Consider the following 22,604-nt stretch of genomic DNA (forward strand, 5'->3'; position numbering starts at 1 on the left):
CCGGAAGTAGAATTACGTAGAAATTTCATGTGTAGAAATTAAAACCCGGAAGGGGACTATCAACCAGCCAGCATCCATATAAAATCAGCAACATCCTCAACTTTATTTTTCATCGGTGCAAAGTTGCATATTCAAGGCTTCTATTTTGATTCAAATCTGCACCCATTTCTTTGCAAGATGGTGTTACGATTGTTCTACACATCAGTGACGTCCACTACCGGGGTAAGGAATCTTTGTTTACATTTTTTGACAGTTCAAGGAATGCCACACCCACTTATTTAAGATGAAGTATACTAAAATGTATTAAATTGATAATTTTCACTTTATATGTATACGCATTTATCAACTGTGTTTTCGCATGAACACATGTTCTTCGTTAACAGGAGAACTGCTGACAAATCATGAAACATGATAGTTTGGGTCAACTTTCAGTTTGATATTTTCACTATCGCTGCCAATATAAATTTAGTTATGGACAGATTGAATGATGCTGCATATGATACACTTGGTGCTGGGTTCAATTTACCTAGTAATAGCACTCAAGACTCTGCCAAAGTACTCGTATACATTCAAGACAATCTTACATGGATTGATGGAAAAAGTGGAAAGCACAGCAGGGATCACTTAGCAGAACTTTGACTAGCAAATAATGATGTGGATAAAGAATAATTTGTAATAACAAATTGAATAGTGGTAAAAATAGCCCATGCAAAAAAACCCAGAAAAACAGCAAGAAATAAGCCAAGGACATGTACACAATGAAAGCACTGAAGACTTGTCAAGATTTAAGATTTTCTAATATATTTACCTGTTCTGGAGGTCATTTCTTGAAATAAGTTTATAAATTTAACATGCAGTAAGTCATCCCTATCTTAATACCATTCACTGATTGTAAAGATGATCGAGATATTGTTTATTATCAGAACACCATGCATATGTATGACTGCTTCATCTGAAAACACACCACTGGGGAGCCTATTTCAGCTAGCTAAAGGTCTCTGGCCAACTGACATTTAGCAACTGAACCCTATTTGATACTGTGCAAGTTCCGTCCTGATTTTAGTGCCGAAAGAAAAGAGACAATACTATTGGATTTCATAAGTCTAAACTTGGTGACAATGATATGTGTGTACAGTTTAGGTATTATTTATCCCATTTAAATTCACACCAAAATGAATCAATAATACTTAGACACAAAACACTTTTCTACACCATTACACTACTTCACATAACCTAATTTGAACATGGCGGCATTGATTTTAAACCTGAGTTGTTACCGAAATGAAGACAGGAAATGTAAATAATTGTGATTGTGTGTCTTTTAGTGCTATTTTTAAATGAACATTAATGTTCGGTTATTATGGATTTAATAATGGATTCATTAAAAAGCGATAATAACATGCATATATATGACAACTTTAAACACTCAAACAAAATTAGCTGCTTGACATGATCAAAATCATGACTTTGAAAATTTGACATTCTGTGCAGTGTAAATCTGCCTTGGGAAGTTATATTTAGAGGTTAGATGGTGCCTGTCATTTGTTTCTCATCTTGTTATCCTCTAACATTGCTGGAGTACCCTGGGGCTAACGTCTTTATCACAGGGTAGTCCTATGATATAAGACTTTGATACGTTTTTACGTTTATTTACATTTTTGTTATTTGTTGAACCTAGAAATGTAAATATCTGATGATAAACATAATAGAGGTTTGACAAATAACGAAGACGTAAATATCCGATAATAATGAACGTAAAATTTCACGATATGAACCTTCGAAGGCTTATACTGTATAACTATATCACAGGGATACTTATATATAATTATCTATATATTATCTGCTGGATAACTCATACAGAAACCCCTTCTTATGACACATTTTAAATTTACATGTGAAACAAGGATATAGCAGGAAACTAACTGTGAACATGTGTATAAGCTAAAATGTATGTGGTACGTGTAGCAATGTTGATCTAAAAAGACTTCCTGTGGGTAATAATATATATGCACAGGAAATATTTGTTTAAGCTTTTGCGTGTCTTTATAATGAAATGGTTATCAAAATAATGAGTTACTCCGAGAAGATTTTGAAAATCTTATACAGTGAAACCTCACTTAATGACCACCTCATAATTACCACCACCCTACTATTACAGGCACTGTTTTCAGTCCTATTATTTTTCTCTATATGCCTTTGTATTGGTCACTTCAGTAATTCTATGCCATCCTGCTATTGCATGTTATGACCACTTTTGACAATCCCAAAAACCACTAATTAAAGTTGATTGTGACCGCATGATAGTGACCTGTCACCTGTGGTCAAACTTATTACCTGGTGTGCAACTGTGCATATAAAATTACACTAAAGCTGTTTCCAGTACTATTGATATAGAAACAATGCTAATAGAGCATTGTCTAGCTGATTAAGCTGAAAAATGGTATGTATGCGTTTGAGAGATAGAAAATACAATGGTGCTACTTTACCAAACAGTAGATGTCATTTAGTTGCCATGGTCACAAATGATGAGCAGGGTACTGGTGGTGTATGGATGTATTATTTAGTTAGCCATTGGTCGGATTTATTTATGTCAATCTATTAATATGGTTTATCTTTTCTTCTAGCTTCAAAAAAAACAAGAGCACATCAAGCAGGTACTCTCCAGTCAGAAATTTGAATATGATATGATCGACATTTGTGACCCAGAAAATGAAGAAGAAAAGAAATTCATGCGAGCAAATGCAAAGATTTCAAAGCCAGGCAGTGTTCCCCTTCCTCCTCAGATATTTAATGATGACACATACTGTGGGGTAAGCCCTAGATAAACTTAGGCATGTACATTGAATATGTCAATAAAATATCAGAGTAGAATATCAATGTGTGTTTTACAAAAGTAAACTTATTGAAAACTCCTAACACAGAGGATTTAAGATATTCTTTATAAAAACATCAATCATCCGTTTTGATTAATATTAGTACTAATACAATGCAATAACACAATAAAAAAATGCAAAAAACTTTAACATGAAAGTTGTGAATGAGTTTTGTTAAAAATTGGTAGCTGGTAATTATCAGTATAACAAAAAGCCAAATGAAACTGTCCACATACATATGAACTCTTAACTGATTGTTTCATGTGCACACTTGGTAACTAAAAGTTTGCATTTGAGGCAAGATTTCAACAAAAACACGAGGCTGTGGTCGTAGCGGCGATAGAGGACAAAACAATATATGACAATTTCTTTGTTGATAAAGCTCCTTCTCCGTCATTTGCCTGTCCAAAATTCCATTTGAATATATTTGACACTAAAAAAACCTGTATAACAGGCCTAGGTATATCTGGAAAACGAATACCTTTTCTAGCATTCCTGTATGTACAAATGTACATGTGTAATTATAAAGTAGAACACTTTGGTAAGTTTATTCAGAAATAAGAAGTATCAGATAGAATTCCTCATAATATGAATATTAAAATTCATATAGACAAATGCTGCAACTTGTGATTACCTTTCCACAGGACTATGAAGATTTCTATAATGCAGTAGAAGATAATACTTTAAAGGTGATGCTGAAGCTGGAGGATCATGTGTCACAAGCTACAATCACTCTCTCGGTAAGCTCATCCTCAATTTTTGGAAATAAAGTTTGGGTATTATGTAATTGTATTGTATATTGTTGTGATTGTATTGTATAATGCTATTTTTGAACAAGAATGGCAATGATATTGACATTGTAATTTGTATTTTTTTCAGATTTCAACAACACCTCATATATGAGTTAGTTAACAAATTTCATACAAGTTGTATGTTTGTTGGAATATATATATTGTGTGTACCTATGTATGGTCTATTTACCCATGTAATGACTATGCATCATTTGAAATTCAATGTTTGGGACCAAAAAGACAATATGTTGCTTACATTTGTCTATTAAGAATGTTCTTATGAAAACAGTCCTCAATTAGGGAAAGGTTTCATCTCAATGACGGTGTGAAAATCTCAAATGTTAGATCTTATTCTTTCATAATCCCTGAACATTTCATTGTGACATTTCAAAGTCGTCTTAGTTGAGTTCATGATTCAACATCACAATTATGGTTTTATCCAACTTGTTTTATATCAAGTACAGATTGTAACTAATATGTGCTTTGATTGTAATAAAACAAAATCTTTAACCACTGGAACAGTGGAAGTCAATCATGGTTAGCGCCCTTTAACACATCTCGTTGATGTAGATTTTGATTCTTGGCCCTTGATTGAGCACATTGTGTTGATTTTTGCCACATCTATGACATTGTTTGACTTTTAATTGAATTATGTCAATGTTGTACATCAGGATGATGAAGAGGAAAAGAAAGACGAGGTAAAAGCATGGGCATGGAGTTATTCCGACATGGGTTGTCATGAAGTTTTCAAATATAAGACATTTGAAACCACCTGTTTGAATTTGTTACATCTATGCAGATTCTTTACGTGATCCAAGGTTTCACACCTGAGATTTCACTAGGGTTACAGTCTTGGATATGCATATTGATTGACTAATAATTGTTATACTGACATGTCTAGACCATCACAGAACTTTGATACGTGACCAGTTACAGTTGACTACTTATACTGAATGACCCGATGACAATACTAACTAGTATATACAGTATTAAACTGCTTGTGTTAAACATCAGGTTTGGTTGTCAGATATATCTACTATACATCAGGTTTGGTTGTCAGATATATCTACTATACATCAGGTTTGGTTGTCAGATATATCTACTATACATCAGGTTTGGTTGTCAGATATATCTATTATACATCAGGTTTGGTTGTCAGATATATCTACTATACATCAGGTTTGGTTGTCAGATATATCTACTATACATCAGGTTTGGTTGTCAGATATATATACTATACATCAGGTTTGGTTGTCAGATATATCTACTATACATCAGGTTTGGTTGTCAGATATATCTACTATACATCAGGTTTGGTTGTCAGATATATCTACTATACATCAGGTTTGGTTGTCAGATATATCTATACATCAGGTTTGGTTGTCAGATATATCTACTATACATCAGGTTTGGTTGTCAGATATATCTACTATACATCAGGTTTGGTTGTCAGATATATCTACTATACATCAGGTTTGGTTGTCAGATATATATACTATACATCAGGTTTGGTTGTCAGATATATATACTATACATCAGGTTTGGTTGTCAGATATATCCATTAATTATCTACTGCATGGTGAATATTGTAATAATACCTTTGTCTTCGGCTGTGACTGTACATACATTGTGTCACAACATATTTCTTCCTCAAATATGGCCACTATAAGGAAACTAGCAGATCAGATCATCTGAGAAGTAGACTCTACCAGTTGGTAAAAGAGAGAAGAAGCATTTCCATTATGATATTGTAGATTCTGTGATAATATGATGGGGGAGGGGGTACTTTATAATTTCCATTATGATGGGGAGGGGGTACTTTATAATTACCATTATGATGGGGAGGGGGTACTTTATAATTTCCATTATGATGGGGAGGGGGTACTTTATAATTACCATTATGATGAGGAGGGGGTACTTTATAATTTCCATTATAATGAGGAGGGGGTACTTTATAATTTCCATTATGATGGGGAGGGGGTACTTTATACTGGCCTCACGTGTACAGATAGAGTGGGAAATTCTTTCTCTATATCAAAATGTCAAAGACAATGTTAGCAGACTCCATTGACTTAAAAATAATCATGTAGAAATATGTCGGGTTTACGATTGTACATTATTTGCACGTTAATGCAGTGTAAACTGTAAGTACTACAGGAGTAATGGGAATTAAAATAACAAAGGGAAAAACATTTATGTAATAGGCTTTGTGTATCTTTGGTGAAGACTAAAATGTCAGCTTTTATCTGTAAACACAATGTACCTTCATTTACATTTTGTTGATGAAAAAGCCATCATCAGAGTTCAACATGATTAAGGTGTAATGGTAAAAATGTCGCAAGTAAACTGATGCATGTTTGCAATAATAGCATTCTACTACATATATCATTTTTGAAAGTATTAAAGCACTCAATAAACTTGTTTAGCTTGTAAAATAAACAAAAATATGACATCATGATATTGTGACAGACTATGACATAATGACATATATACCTTAAGTACCTACAAATTATATGACTACCTGGGACCGGAGTTGTGTGTATCTAGGCATGCTGAACTAACATGGTTGATTGCAGAAGATTGTTTATATTGCTATATTTGCTGGTACGTTAGATTTAATCTGTGTTATCATTATATAAGTATATGAGGTGTGACAGTTTATTTAATTATATTGAAAGTGACATCTTTTTACTTTCTATTCAGTTTCATGAGACTTTTCAGAAATTTCTACCTTAAAGTGCTTTTTAAATTGTTTGCATATTATTCATATATTATCAGTCATCAGTGAGGGAGTTTCTCAACTTAATTTACATGACAGGCCGTTTCCTGGTTTTTGATACATATGGCAGATAACATGTATATCATAAAGACATCTTTTAAGTTAAAGTTTGCATGTGTTTTGAAATCATATTTAAAATCATATTTGAAATCATAATATCTACCGGTACCTATGTATGTTTTTTGTTCAGTGTTTTGCAATGCTGGTATTAGAGAGTTATAATGAAGCAAATTTTCTGATGTAGGTAAAGTGATTTCTGGCCTTTAAATTCCTATGAACATAACTCATTTCAAATTGTCAGATTTCCTTTTTCAGTTAAACATAATTCATTGGAAATTGGAAACAGATGGCAGATATTTATTTCATAAACTGAATCAGCTGTTGATAGAACACACAATTTTTGTTGGCTTTCATACAGAACAGCCTGTTTATGACAGATTTCTTATGAAAAAAAGACTGCTTTTTATGATTGATTTATTTTTAAGTGTAAGTTATTTTATGGTGTGTCTGGAATTTAAGCAAAGATGTGGCATTTAACAAGGAGAGGTGATTGATCCACAGTGCTAATATATACTACTGACATCAGTCTTGTGTATGTATGGCTAGAGTTATGTACATCATATAGATACAGCAGTAATTGGAAAGGTTACAGAACCCATCACCACATGTACCATCCGGCCTACTCATACACATACAGCCATCTACTGTTGCAACCAAGTCCTCATGCGTTTGTGCATATAATCCACCCAGCATGTACATCTACCAGTACTGTTGATTGTTTTCACTGATACTGGCTGATATAATTACACAACATTTGATATACACTTAGGTACATTTATATCATTACAATTTAGTGCACAAGTCCTCCTATAACAATTTATTCAAGTTACAAGCTTAAACTCATTGATATATAATTTGTTTATAGCTTTAATTTTCTTGTATTTCTTGATTTTGATTATGTTGTGATGGTACTTGTTACAGAATAATTGAGAGAGATTGTGTAATTCTATTATGATCAGTATCTGATTTCTTCAGTCAGTACCCAGCTGACTCCCCTGATGTCTCTGTGTTATTGCATTGTGTCACAGTAGGTTATTAGATCTCTCTGTGTTATTGTGTCACAGTAGGTTATAAGATCTCTCTGTGTTATTGTGTCACAGTAGGTTATACGATCTCTCTATGTTATTGTGTCACAGTAGGTTATATGATCTCTCTGTTATTGTGTCACAGTAGGTTATAAGATCTCTCTGTGTTATTGTGTCACAGTAGGTTATAAGATCTCTCTATGTTATTGTGTCACAGTAGGTTATAACCAGTGGGAGTGTATGTACTGCCTGACTGGCAACAAGGCCAAACTTATGTATATGTTTGCTCCTAATTATCATGTACACCCTCTCTGCACTTACACTAGCTATGTAAGCAGGGTGTCTGGCAGATATATTTATAAGAACTAATTATTCATACATGCACTATATATCAGGCCAGACTTATGTAAATAGAGATTTTGTTCAAAATGATCCTTGTGTCTGATAGGAATAGATTCATGTGTAAGGCCAAAGTTTTATACAATCTGGTTTGTATGCATCATCTTTATGGCATCATTCATATATCCCAAACAAATATTGAAATTTATATACCTAATTTATAAATGTAGTTTTTATGTGAAAAAACATAAGCCTAGATTGCATGCAGTTGGGTACAGATACTTGGTTTTCTGTAACATGCCGTGTAGTTATGACAGTTACGTCACCAATTTGAAGAATGGATATATATAGGATTGTCTGTACAGTCACGTTTAACATAGAAATAGGTAGGTTTGGCCTGAAGTGTATGTGCTTATTATAGTTCTGTGGAACACATGCTAATTTCTCCCACACATTGCCACCCTCAACATGTAACAGACAGTGATACCTACACACATTGTTCATCCTAATTGAGTATGTAATGAATGTAAATATATAATATCTAACATCTCAAAGGTCCATTGAGCAGCATATGAAGTGCATGTGATGGTGTTCATTAGATTGTAGACCAAGATACATGTGATTGGCAAATGATGTGCAGCTATAAAATCTTACCCAGTCCAAAAATACCTCTACGTGATTTAAAATGTTTTGGTGTCTTATTTACGTTCTTTCATTTATTTACCCATATATATACATATTGATTCACTAATAAGCTGCCAACAAAAAGCCCCATTCTTCATTTTTCCGAAATTATCAAAAAGAGTAAGCTAAATCAGCTAGGTTCACAAATAAGCTCCTGCTCACAATTAGCCCATTCTTCATTTTTTGCAGAAATATCAAAGTCAGCTAAAACAGGTTTACAAATAAGCAATCCCTACTTTAATACTGAACTTTTACGCTAGGGGCTTATTTAAGGATAGATATGGTACATGTACTGAACTTTTACATTAGGGGAGGGGAATTATTTATAATAAGTATGGTACTAAACTTTTACACTAGGGGAGGGGAATTATTTATAATAAGTATGGTACTAAACTTTTACATTAGGGGATGGGAATTATTTATAATAAGTATGGTACTAAACTTTTACACTAGGGGAGGGGAATTATTTATAATAAGTATGGTACTAAACTTTTACATTAGGCATATATGTTAGGGGAGGGGAATTATTTATAATAAGTATGGTACTAAACTTTTACACTAGGGGAGGGGAATTATTTATAATAAGTATGGTACGTACTAAACTTTTACATTAGGGGAGATAGCTATAGACTAGGATATACTAGGCTTGTACCTCAGTGGTATCTTAGACCACTCTTATGGTGATATGTACCGGGGTACATAAAACTATTGAAATTACTAGTTTACTGATTGTTAAATGTCAATGATCCAGCCAAATATATTGTAGTAATATGTGTGAAAATCAAAAACAAAAGTTTGAGAAATTTTGAGTTGAAAAAGGAAACTGTTTCATAATCAAATCATTAATAAAAAAAATAATAAGGTGATTAGCCTGCTGAGATAGATGGGCAGGTAAAATTAAATAGGAGTTTTTTACTGACAACATTAGATAAAATCATTAAAAATTAATTTCGATGAAATTGATTATTAATGTTGACTGTACAATTACAGGGAATCATTTATTTCAATAGATGCAAATTGTGCTGTCTAGCAGTGAACACCATACAAAACATTGTAGGCCTAAACCTGTCCGTCAGTTTGTTAGTAGGAAGGTAAACAGAAATTGTGTTGTTATAGGAAAAAACTCCCTTAATAGAGGATGTTGCTAAACAGGATGAGGAGGCAGAAAAGACTGAAGAGGGAGAAAAAACTGAGGGCACAGATGGTGAGAAACCAACTGAGGCTTCAGAGGAAAGTTCAGAGGTCAAGGCTGAAGGCAGTTCAGAGGACAAAGCTGAAGACAGTTCAGAGGTCAAGGCTGAAGACAGTTCAGAGACTAAGGCAGAAGACAGCTCAGAGGCAAAGGATGAGGCTGTCACCGAGGAAACAAGTGACGAGGCCAAACCAGCTAAGGAGGAGGTGACATAGCGTGGCCTGATGGCAGCATGTGATTTAAAGTGTCCCTCCTTATAATCCTTGATCAATACAGAGAATACCTGTGTTGTGCATGGAGTGATCTCCCCTCCACCCTTCACTTGATACTGATGATTTGTAGTGGTGACTCAGTGATCAACATGACATTTCCGTGTGAGTGTGTTTAGGATCCAGATCTCCTCCAATTTCCTGTGTGCTAGCTGTTGATGAATAACAAAGTATCATGGTTAAACCTTCAGTCTACCTGTTTGATTCAGTTTTCAGAGATGAGCTAATGGTCTCCTACAATTTTTAATTGGCATGAACCTTTTGGATTGAACCTTTACCTTTTGCCAGTAATTTCTTTCAGATCATAAATCAAGTAGTAAGTTGTGGTGCATGTAGCTAAGATATTTTGCTAAGCTGAAAATTTGATGATTCTGTATTCTAATATTGTTTTAAATGATCATAATGAAGAAAAAAGTATGTAAGAATTGAAAGAAATAATTAAGTATGTGAATGATTACATACTTAACAGTCCTGATAACAAACAGTGATTAGTGACTTATAAAAACGTCTCTTTCTTAATTCACAACAGTCCATACTTTTCTCTTTAAATGTGGATACACATGTAATAAAATACTGATTATGGATTTCATAGAAAAAAAATGGACATTTGCTTCCACTAACGTGTTTTGTGAAGATAAAAAATTCAAATTATGTGCAACAAATCAAAACCCTACAACTAGTAGCATCAGGTTGTCAACTGACTCAGGGGTACCTCTCTTGATTTTCTGTGTAACACCTGAATGAATGATGATACAATTTTTATGATTTTTTATAAGTTTTAGCTATGTAAAAAAGCTACATTGTCAGAAAGTAAGATCACAAATAAGGGAAGTTCACTGCAATTTAGTTTTTGTCGTTAAAAGTTTTTATACATGAATGTATATTTAACCATAGTTCTTTTCGTGTCACCTGAAGCAGCATGGTAGATTGTATTAAGTACTGATGGAGATATTTATGGTCTATATATATACCAACTACATTTATCTAGCACAACAGGAAGGATCGTAATGTTATGTCAGGTGTGACATTATATGGAAGTAGGCCATTGTGTGGAATTTTACATGTGAAGTAGGGCAGAAAATGGTGACATGACACCTCATCACAATCAGTGTAGCTCATCTTCAATCTTATGAGAAATATCTGTGGAAAAATTAAGAAACTACCTGTTGATAATTTCTGTAAAAAAGTAAAAAGGATATCTGCTGATGATATCTGTGGAAAAGTTAAAAAGATATTTTTGAGTCATCAAAATGTAGCAGATGTGATATCATGCTGGAATGTAGGATTTAATTTGAATACTAAATATTTTCAGTATCAAATTATTTTTTAGCACGGTATATATTTTTAACAGCATTCTATTACAAAACGTGTGTACTTATGCATATTGATATTCAAATAAGTTGTTTTAGTTGGCAATGTATTTAGTTTTACAGCTGTGTGAGGAGTGAAAATGACCGTCTGCTCACTGGCATGCCTTTAAGCTGATTGAGATGGTATCATGTCTATAGCAATAGTATTGACTGTAATTTACTGTAGATTGAAAGATTAAGAAGCAAATGAACAATCTTGCTGAAAAAATGTTATGTGAAATGTGTTTTGTCATCAGTATTTATATTCAATTTCATGATATTTATCAATAATGAAGGAATTTAATATGAACTAAGACGATCAGAAATTTGATTCATTGTTTTGAAGAATGGTAATTGATAAGGCTTGCAATCCTAATTTGTTGGATACCAATGTAATAGTCTATTATAACTTACATATGTACAGTGTACATGTATATGTTGGTAAAGCCCTCTGGATGTCATCAGTATACTTGTAAGTGAGGTGCTCTAATGTCTGCCTATACCTGTCAAGTCGGGGAAGACAGCATACAGACATGACATTAGCATGCGTCATAATTAAATCCTTGTACTTTTTTTGTTCACGCCAGTAGTTCATGTAGTAGAGATGAGGATATTGCCACCTCTGGTGGAGATCTGTGGTGCTTGGTTCGACCCCTACTGATCATGGCAGATAGTGTTTTGCATAAGCACAAGTCACTGAATACCTTTTAATTTGGTCATAATGGTGTCCTTTAGCAAGACACTGATAGCTCTGGATGGCATGCAACATGCCTCTCCCTTTGTTGTGTTCAGTGGTCACGAGGTAGCCACCAGCTACTACAAACTAGACCAAACACTATAGTCAGCCACTTAGGTTAGTCTAAGGCTTTGGAAGGCTTTTACTTATAAGATAACAAGTACAATCGTTTTTTCCCTGATCATGAATCATTATGAATGCTTCCTTATCATGTTTCTTACAGTTGGCTGGTCATCAGGGTTAACTTATTGATAGAGGAAAATTGAGATAACAAGATGAATCAAGAGGTTTACTTAACAGATTGAAACTTAAAAAAAAAAGATAATAACTGTTACACATCATCATTAATGCTTTTGAAAATTCAGGAGAAAGCCGTCGAGGAGACTGATAAAACAGATGCAGATTCTGAAGAAAAAACAGATGAGAAAGTCGATGATAAAGAAACTAAGGATGAAACAGTAAAAGAAAATGATAATGCTGAGGAAGAATCTGATAAATCTACTGAACAAGTATCTGAACCAGTTACTGAACAAGTATCTGAACAAGACATTGATAAAGGTGATGATGATAAATCCGAGGATAAATCAGATGATAAAGTAAATGTAGAAACATCGGATGAGACTGATAAGAAAGAAGAGGATGTGGTAAATGATAAAAAGGAGGAAGGAGACGATAGCACATCTAAGTCCGATGAGGTATTTACTCATGCCTGCTATGTATGACGTTTTGCTAAGATAAAAACTAACCGCGCTGGGTGATTTTAAGGTAGCTGTGTTTGACTAGTATAGACTAACAAAGGCTAATGTGTTGTACTGTCAACCAGTCACCATTTATTTGTCAGTGTTTTGAAGTATGATTTACTCCTAGTGAGCCAGTCTTTATTTTGTATACTTGTTTGATGCAATACAGAAAACATACCGACAACGTCTGGCTATCAACCTGTCAAATAAAATCTGAATGAAAAATTCAAATCTAGCTTCAGCGTTAGAGAGGTGTTAAATGGCTGTTTTATATGTATTTTCAGCTTGCTTTATGATAGTGTTATTAATAAATGATTGTTTGAAGTAAAAAAAAAAACATTATATGAAATCAAATAACGATTAAGTGTCTAAGCAAAGTTTGTCCTGCATGGGTGAATGTTTTGCGATGCCATGTGACATGTTCCATTTACAATGTCCTCCCCTTTGAATGTTTTGTACATATTCCTGTACTTTTTTGTCAATCTAGGAACCTGAAGAAAAAGTAAGTTTTAAAGCTGGCGTAGCGTTTCTTTAGTGTATACCCTCAATAACTTGACTAATACAGCACTTGATCTGTTAGTGGTCGCTTCTTTGTTCATTAATCGTAGTTGAATCATAAGCTATATACATGTACCATACTTAGAATATTTGCTCTCAAGTTTCCTACTTTTAGTTCAATTCTGTTGCCTTCTAAAACAACCGACAGATTACTATCTATCCCCCATATGATTAATTTCGTCTTTATTCTTTAGTTAATACAACATCACTGTTATTTCTATGTAGATATATATATATTATAATACTTGTTTGCAAACTTTGGGTCAGAACTTAAAGTTTGTTTAGGTTTTGAATCCAAATTGAGAACATTCTTAATCTCTCTTATGTATATATGTAGAAATAATATATTTAACTCTTTCTTGTATATACCTACCTTTAGATTACACAAAAATATTCTACATCAATCACCTTGTCATATAATGATGTGATTCATTTATACAACCAAACATCATTATAGTGTTAAGTATGACATAAGACATAGCTTAGGCCGACTGTTTTATACAAGGTACAACTAGAGTTTAAAGGAGAAGATCACTGTAATCATCCCCAATTATAAGTCATTTAAAATATCTCTGACCAATTATATACTATACTGAGAAATGATTTGTTTGCTTTAAAAAAAATTTGTTTGATTGCTTACTGTTTGTTATTTAAAGCATTGCGTTATAACTTGCTTTTCAAGTCAACAAAATGATTTCATGCTGCACAAAGCTTTTATTTAGTAATTTTACAGGTTTTTTTTTGTGACTTCATATATTTTGTTTTAATTTACTATTTACTTATTCACTTTGAAATTTATTATAAGGTTGCAATTCATGTAAATTTATTTGTATTTCACTCAGTTAAGATATGCATGATCTTATATATTATATATAGTTATAGGGTAAGTTATTTATTTTCCTTGGACAATTTTAATTACAGGATTATATTCAAAATAAAAAATCTTTGACAGTTCTTAGTAAGAACCGTTTCATTTCTGTATGACCAGTGATATAGTCACACTGAAGTACATGTTGTACATTATGTGTTTGTCAACTATAAGGTGATGAAAGAGGCTACTCCAGAACCTCCAAAGGAACCAACTCCCCCTCCTAAAGAGCCAACACCACCTCCTAAGGAACCAACGCCTCCGCCAAAGGAACCAACACCCCCTCCTAAGGAACCAACACCACCTCCTAAGGAACCAACACCCCCTCCTAAGGAACCAACACCCCCTCCTAAGGAACCAACACCACCTCCTAAGGAACCAACGCCTCCACCAAAGGAACCAACACCCCCTCCAAAAGAACCTACACCTCCGCCTAAACAGCCTTCTCCAGAACCTGTGGTTGACTGGGAACCCGAGGACAATTCTTTGGAGGCTAGGAGGAAGCGGAGAGCAGCCGAGAGGGCAGCAAAGGCTTCTGCTGCTGGGGAGGATGCAGAAGAGGATCCAGCAGAGAGGAGGAGACGGAGAAGAGAGGAACGTGAGAGTGAAGATACGAGTGGGGAGTCTGCAGCTGAGAGGCGCAGGAGGAGGAGACGAGGCTACGATGACTAGACATTGACAAAGGTATATTGGACATGCGAGTTCTGCATCCAGCTTGTTTAGAATTGAAGTTCCGCATCCAGTCAAGTTTACTGTGGAGTTCTGCATCCCAGGAGTACCAGTATTTGTGTGAATTAATTCTGTAACATTCAGCATGTAATCTAAAGCATGGATGTGTTTGATGTTGGTTCCTGTCTGAGTAGGATTTGTGTGTGTGGTTCGACACTCGACACTCGACAATGACCAATTATTTAGTTTAACTCATCAATAACCCTGTTGGCAAGGTCTGCTGGGAATGTGAAATGTTTATTTAAGCACTGTTTGATGATTGGTATAACTATGCTGTAAATGGTTGACCAATTGACCAGTTGGTGAAAACATGTCACTAATTAGCATGTGGTTACTGATCTTGTTAAATTTTACCCTGTTTAGTAAGACCTTGTTCCATGTACCTAATTCCCTGCCAACATATTAAAAGGTATCCTATTATTCCATTGTCGTTTGCAGTAGCTTTGCCTGTTGTCAAACCCCTAATTAATACACACATTTCTCTAGATAATTGATGGCATTGTTATACTAGGGTTTAGTTGAAAGAACTGAAAAGATGACAGCATGCAAGCAGCAAATATTTTGGTTTTCGGGGGGGGGGGGGGGGGGGGGGGGGGGAACTGGTGTAGTACTAGCCGCAGTTTAATGGGGGGAAACTGGTGTAGTACTAGCCCCAGTTTAAACATGCTTATTTAATGTTAGCATTTACTTCAAAATTTGGCAATACTGGAAAAACAGCATAAATTCAAAGTATTTTAAAATATATTACCTAAGTATTCTGATTTTGTTGGGTTTCTTTGATTATATGGAATCGTACCTAGCTATAGGTGTATACCTGTACATATATTGTGGTTAGTGCACATAGAGATCATTTAATAAATGGAAAGTTGAAATTATTGTCCGCCATTTTCAGCAATCTTGGAGATTTATCCTAGCTGTTCTTACTAAAGGATTTTGCAAACAGTGTACAACTTTTCATTGACATGGCAACATGTGTGTGTGATGTGTTTTTAGGTGTTTGTGTACTAACAGTTCCTAATCATGAATGAATCTCGTTAATCCTGCTTTTAATGACAAAGTAAAAAAAGAGTTTGATGAATATCTATAACATCTGACATGTTGTAAGATTACAATGAGATTCAGGTGTATCTGAAATGTTGTGTATGCATTAAAGAAATAAAAACATTGGAGTTACATCGAGGTTGTCTTGTTTATGTGTTAATGGTTTGTTTATGTGTTAATGGTTTGTGAATGTTGGTTTTTAACCCACTAAGTATTATATCTATTGTTTTAGACTGATGATTTAAGACATGTGAATGCCATTGTAACTGTACACATCTAACAATGCATTGTATTTGTTTTAAATGATCCTTAGTTTCTTTTACAGGTTTAGCAGAAATTACAGAAACCTGCGCTGCTTTTGCTCTTATAAAAATGTTTAATTAACTTGTTGTAAGATGACTTATTGCTAGGTTAAATTTTTTTTTCCAGAATTGAAGTAAAACATGCTTTTATAGCTGTGTATAAAATACACTGGACAATTCTCCCCTAGTAATTGATATTGGATTGGTTTCTATGGCAGCTAGCTAGAGGTTTCACTTAAGCTTGTATATATGTATCCTTCATGGACTTTGAAACTTAGAAGCATTAATGGAGCTCTGTTAAGATGTACATGTATATTAGATATTTGCCAGTGGCTAATAGTACAAGCTAAGCAGTGCTTGGGCATCTTTATTCTCTACAGATATCTGACAAGCTTCATCGCTTTCACAAATGTGGCCATTTTTGAAAATAATTGTCCAGGTTTCGATCATTCAGCATGATTCATATTAATAAGTTATTTAATGGAAAATCAAGACCCAAAATTATGCAAGTCATTGCTGTTTTATTCAGGCTTTTTGAAGGTGATCATGTGTGCAGATAATGATTTCTACTTTCATATTGACTCTCAGAATGGCCTGTATACAATGTATATATTGACACTCACAGGGAAATGGAATGCACTCCACTGGTTTCTACTTCTCTATCTACAATTACATACATATCCTACAGGCTATGGGAGCACCTGTATACAAATCACCTATCTTACTTGTAGAATATGAAATCACTATATACAATTATTATATATAGTCAAAGTTATTTTGATTTGTGCTTCAAGCGCAACCTTTTTTTGTTGCTAAATGAAAAAAAAAGCGAATGTTTTGCATTTTGTTTTCCATTTAAGATAGATGTTAAAATAAAGGTAAAATATCTGTCTCTGTTGGTGAGTATTCTATTGATAAACTGGAAACAGATAATTAGTAAGACGATAGAAAGTAGTGATCTTAGGATTATCATTTACAATCTGTGACACCACGTTTCAAGTTCAGTTCTATAACATTGTGTGCTAATGTGTTTTTCAGGTCAAACCAGATGAAGAGCAGCAGCAAGTTCAAGAGTAAATATATAGGTAAGAATTTAAACGTACACAGGAGTAAATATATACATGTAGGTAAGAATTCAAACGTACACAGGAGTAAATATATAGGTAAGAATTCAAACCTACACAGGAGTAAATATGTAGGTAAGAATTCAAACCTACACAGGAGTAAATATATAGGTAAGAATTCAAACCTACACAGGAGTAAATATATAGGTAAGAATTCAAACCTACACAGGAGTCAGTACGTCTTTTCTACAGCAAATTCCAAGAATTAACATCTTTTAATCCTCTGTCATAGTGGTACATTTATCATGATGACAAATATAAGAACAAAAATAGATGTACATGTATTTGAAGAATTCCTGAAGTGTTAAGTGACATTATCTTAATTGAGTGAAGAGTATGAATACTGCACCAATTTAAGATGACTCTCTGTACAGATTAACTCATCCCTTCCTTGTCATTACAGATGTGTATGGCCAACAGATCCCTTTGCCTTTCCATGTCTCCATGTTACGCAATCCCTGCCAGAGATGGACTCTCAGATTCCGTAGACTAGATCCAATAGGCTACAAATGGAGATGGACAAAATGGCTGCACCATGGTCACTGAACCAGAAAGGCACTGAAAATAAGCTGCTTACCAAGCATGTTTTAGATGTTCATTGGCTCTCCAGTGATATTTAGCTGTTAGGCAATTTTGCAGAATTTTTCCAATGCATTTTTAAACTGTCTTGTTTATCATGCTGTACTATATTAATGTTCAAATAAATATTTTTGGAGAATGTGGACAGGGATTGTTTAAAGGCCATAATACACCAAGCAACTTGTGTTCATCTTTCAAGAGTTTAGAGAAGAATTAATATCTTTTGCATTCAAGTATCGAGAGCTGATTTGTTTACTTGTTGACCTAACCAGCCTTTTAACCACTAGATATATATATTTGCATCTGAGGTACAACAAATTTCAATAATAAGGTTTTGTGTATTTCCTTAGTTTTCAATTATGTTTATATCATGCTGTACCTGATTGTTATTGTAAGAGATTAGCCATATTTGAATGCACATGGATTGTTTGTTGAGTGTGTTTTGCCACCAAATGATTTCTGATAGGTTGATATATGTTTGGTTTTTCACATGATTATTGAAGGAGTAAAAGAAAATTAAAAATAGGTTTCATATTTGTAATCTGAAATTGTTTATATATATATATATATATATTGCTCAAAAAAGTTCAGCTTTTCTTCTGGGCACTTGATTTGCCAAAGGGTTTGGTACAATTTGATAATCTCTATAAATAGTACTAGCCTCGTTGATGAAGCTTGTAACTGGTGCTCTCATTTCAGATTTTTTTTTAAATTCTATTTTATTTAATCATAAGTGCATACAATTCAATTATATTTTTAAAGTTAATTACCTAAGTATCATTTTTGGTGTAAAATGACACAGAAATATGTCTTGATTAAACAAAATGCTTGTGACCACATAATACAAAACACTACCACCATTCTAAGTAATTTTTATCCCTAATTATCTCCCTTGAAAGAACTCTCCAGTCATGCATAAAAAACTTTCATTTTGCAATATTTAATTTGTACTTTGTAAACATTTGTTTATTAATGTTTTACCTATGTTTGATCTATACCGCTGTCTATAATTAGTACATAATATACTATGTAAATGAGTACTGCTATCTCACATGACATTTTATTTATTTTTGAATTGTTTTGTTAACCCTATACTGTGTATCCCTAATGGTCTGTTGATTTTTCATTCCATGTATCATTTCAATGATGTAAAATATTTCTGGAGTGTGAAATATTCAATAGATTACGAGCATTGTAGCAAGATTAGAATTGTATTATCTCATTATAATGAATGTTTGATAAAATTTTGATTGATCAAGCTTTGCTGTTATGCATGTAAGTTTAATGTTCTGTAGTGCTTTTGTCATGTGCTGCTATCTTCTCAGATAATGTATGTGTGTAGTCTGAAGTATTTTTGGTTAAAAGTACACTTGAAAAATTACCATGATAAATAATGTTACAATGTGATTAAATCCAGGAAAAAAGAAAAGAAAAAGATTTTTTTTTTCTGATATCGATAATAGCTTGCCAGATCCTTATTACCACAAAATTTAAATGTAGTCTATACAAACATGAATATGTAATCAATATTAAAAATTATGAATATGTATAGAATTATGTAGTTAGTATAAACAATAATATTAATATTATTGATATGCAATTTTCTTCTTTAAATGACAAGGCGAATGAATAAAACATTACCAGGTACATTGTAGTTAAAACTTAGATTTATACTAGTCATATATAGTGGTAACAGAATGTGTCAGGTCAGTCCATCATCTAACTCCCAGTATTATCACCCTATAATTGACGGTACATCTATTCAAACAGTATCTGCACTAATTGTACAAACTTCTATATACATATTCATCAGCTAGATTTGCATATATATGCTGCCACAATGAAATCAAAGACAGACATATCTTTTTATATTTCCTGCAATATAGACCATATACTGCATTAGCAGTCGTCAATCAAAAATTCAATTTGATGTCGGGAGTTATCTCCCTTCTCCCAACATTGTATATTTGTATTTTTTATTGGTATATTTTTGGCATTTTGTCCAGAAGCAAGTGAACAATACTCTTCTGAAACCAAGAAAAAGACTTCAGACTTAAAACCATATCATTCTAGCGAGATCAGCGGTTTAAAAAGTTTTGATTGATGTATTTTGTTGATGTTTTATGTTACCTCTGTCCACTGTAAGTTGAGATGAACCAGTAATAGTGCAATATCCCTTCTTACTCATGTTGTGTTACACGTCATCGTGGCAACCTTCCAACCCATTGGAAAACTTTTAAGGCCTGCTTTAATATTTGTCAGGAAGGGGTCGATCCTTCTGTCTACATGTAAGAACAAATATACCAGTCTGTCCTTAATAAATTTAAGTAATTTTCTTAGGAAAGAAGTTTCGTTTTTTAAGAACGAGTTGTAGACATGCTCTGAATGAGAAAAAAATAATTTTGGAATTGGTATAATGATTTATATCTTGCATTGATAAAGTCTTCCTGGGTGAAATTACACACTCTTATCAAAGGATGTACAGAAATTAAAATGGCTCGTGATGTAGTTTGTAGTAAAATTCTGTAGTTTAACCCACCTAGTCAAAAATACCTGAATTTTGCAGTATAGTTTCTGTACAAAGTGAAAGTCGTGTATTTTGGACTAAGTCCCCACCCAGGTATAGTTGTAGTGCTGTTTAGATAGGCTTACTCAGGTCATAAAATACATTCGGTGCTACATGTATTTTCTTTTTATGATGATGGTTTCCAAAATAGCATTTTACATATTTTATTTGCACTAGTATGTTGTGAATCTTTCCTTCCTACTTAACTCTCATCCTGTTGTGACCCAGGCCATTGAGAGGACGTTGAACCCCACAAACAAAACCTACCAAACTCTCATTCTGAATCCTGTACATGTAGTCAATCTTCAGCTTATCCTCCATTAGAAATGAGTACTAAAGGAATTATGTATGAAACCTTTGATGTTTGTTTTGATATTACACCATATAGCTGTATGTGTGGATTGGGAATCATTTCAGTAGATTTATTTTGTGAAGCTTTTGTAACCAAAGTTTAGTTTGCTTTAAGGCAGGGATCAAAACATAATTTAGGAAGTTTTTCAAAAAATAATTATCAATACAAATCAATAGTGCTATGTTTAAGTGTTGAACAGTTATAATTCCTTACAAACTTACAACATTTATTTTTAACAAAATTAAAATTCCTTTACAATTGTAATGTGACCATGGGTATTAGATTTAGGTACAATTGTAATGTGACCATGGGTAATAGTTTTAGGTACAATTGTAATGTGACCTTTGGTATTAGATTTAGGTACAATTGTAATATGACCTTGGGTAAAAGTTTTAGGAACAATTGTAATGTGACCATTGGTAATAGTTTTAGACCTGAGAGTGTAAGCTTTGTGAGAACAGAAATAGGTTCAAAGCAAGACAATCTTTACTGTGTACAACATTCCAGGCAGGGATGAAATAGATTTGTTAACATCTTTACAAATCAATTGATATCAATACTATTGTAGTGAATAGTCCCATACCATCTTTTAAAGGTGGATCAAACAAACTGTCTCGGATTATTTTATCCTTCTGTCCGAAGTACTACCCTAATCACTTACAATTTCTGTTAAAAAATCTGGAGAAAAAATATGTGCACAAAAGCAAAACCTTCTCTGTCTATCCATGTACATACTCTGCTTTTATTACCGTGGGTCCTTAATATCTTCACTAGTAAAATGTAAAATATCCTGGCCTTCATCATATTTCTTGCCTGTGAAATAAGATATTAGAATCGGTATTCAGGGTGATACGAGTGGGATATTGTTAATGCTGTCTCTTTGTCGGCTTGCTTAGTTTTTCAACCCTCTGGTGTGCAAGTACCGTCTACTAGTGGTGAGTGAATGATAGGTCATTGGGTCGGAAATATCGATAAAAATTGGAATCTTTTTTCATTTCAGTCTCCAGCAATTTTTAACATGAATGTGATAGTATGATATTAACAACCTGGCTGAATACTTATACACCAAAATGCAAATATATAAAGGTTGCTATTTCATTTCATATAAATGTAGCTTATAGTCAGCTTTCCATCTTGACGATATCTGGGACATTGTGCTCACAGCTGAAATGAAAATGTTCTAGTCTTTAGATGTATTTCTCCGAGACTTTGATTCGGTTTTCCCCCTAAAGTCACAATGACAATTCGTGTATTCTTATTATTTTATCAAATTGAAACATGCCAACCAGTGTGTATTGTATTAATTAAACAATGTACCAAATATTCTGTTTGTTTTTATTCTTACTGTATCTGACAGAACAATCAACAGTTTTAGATTGTTGACAGTTCAATAATTCAGACGATAACTGTAGAGTTTGAAAGATAGTTCTACAGTTCAGATAATAGTTATTGTTCTAGAATTCAGACAATTGTTCTAGAATTCAGACGATCATTCTAAAATTCAGACGATCATTCTAAAATTCAGACGATCATTCTAAAATTCAGACGATCTTTCTAGAATTCAGACGATAGCTCTAGATTGTAGATGATGGTTCTTGAGTTCAGAAGACAGTTTCTTGTTTAGACAAGTTTTACAATTCTAATACCT

The 22,604-nt window shown here is 33.5% G+C and overlaps 1 protein-coding gene across 5 annotated transcripts; it reads left to right on the forward strand.

Annotated features, from left to right (window-relative positions):
• The first annotated feature begins 15 nt into the window (after positions 1–15).
• LOC117327500 (proteoglycan 4-like) lies at positions 16–22,277 on the forward strand. Of its 5 annotated transcripts, none has more exons than XM_033884525.1 (10): positions 16–222; positions 2,625–2,810; positions 3,518–3,613; positions 4,336–4,362; positions 9,668–9,949; positions 12,463–12,792; positions 13,325–13,339; positions 14,438–14,947; positions 17,374–17,420; positions 17,863–22,277. In XM_033884525.1, the coding sequence occupies exons 1-8, from the start codon at positions 178–180 to the stop codon at positions 14,933–14,935; spliced, it is 1,479 nt and encodes a 492-aa protein (XP_033740416.1). In that variant the 5' UTR covers positions 16–177; the 3' UTR covers positions 14,936–14,947; positions 17,374–17,420; positions 17,863–22,277. The 5 variants fall into 5 exon arrangements, with proteins under 5 accessions (XP_033740416.1, XP_033740419.1, XP_033740417.1 ...); XM_033884528.1 differs by having other exon boundaries at positions 9,704–9,949; XM_033884526.1 differs by lacking the exon at positions 13,325–13,339.
• Positions 22,278–22,604: the final 327 nt, after the last annotated feature.

Source organism: Pecten maximus, chromosome 5 (genome assembly GCF_902652985.1).
Source record: "Pecten maximus chromosome 5, xPecMax1.1, whole genome shotgun sequence".
Lineage (NCBI taxonomy): Eukaryota > Metazoa > Mollusca > Bivalvia > Pectinida > Pectinidae > Pecten > Pecten maximus.

Coding starts and splice junctions, on each gene's coding strand:
- LOC117327500 (XM_033884525.1), top strand. CDS start 178: ATGGTGTTACGATTGTTCTACACATCAGTGACGTCCACTACCGGG. Junction 4,363..9,667: donor AAGAGGAAAAGAAAGACGAG/GTAAAAGCATGG, acceptor GTGTTGTTATAG/GAAAAAACTCCCTTAATAGA. Junction 9,950..12,462: donor CCAAACCAGCTAAGGAGGAG/GTGACATAGCGT, acceptor TTGAAAATTCAG/GAGAAAGCCGTCGAGGAGAC.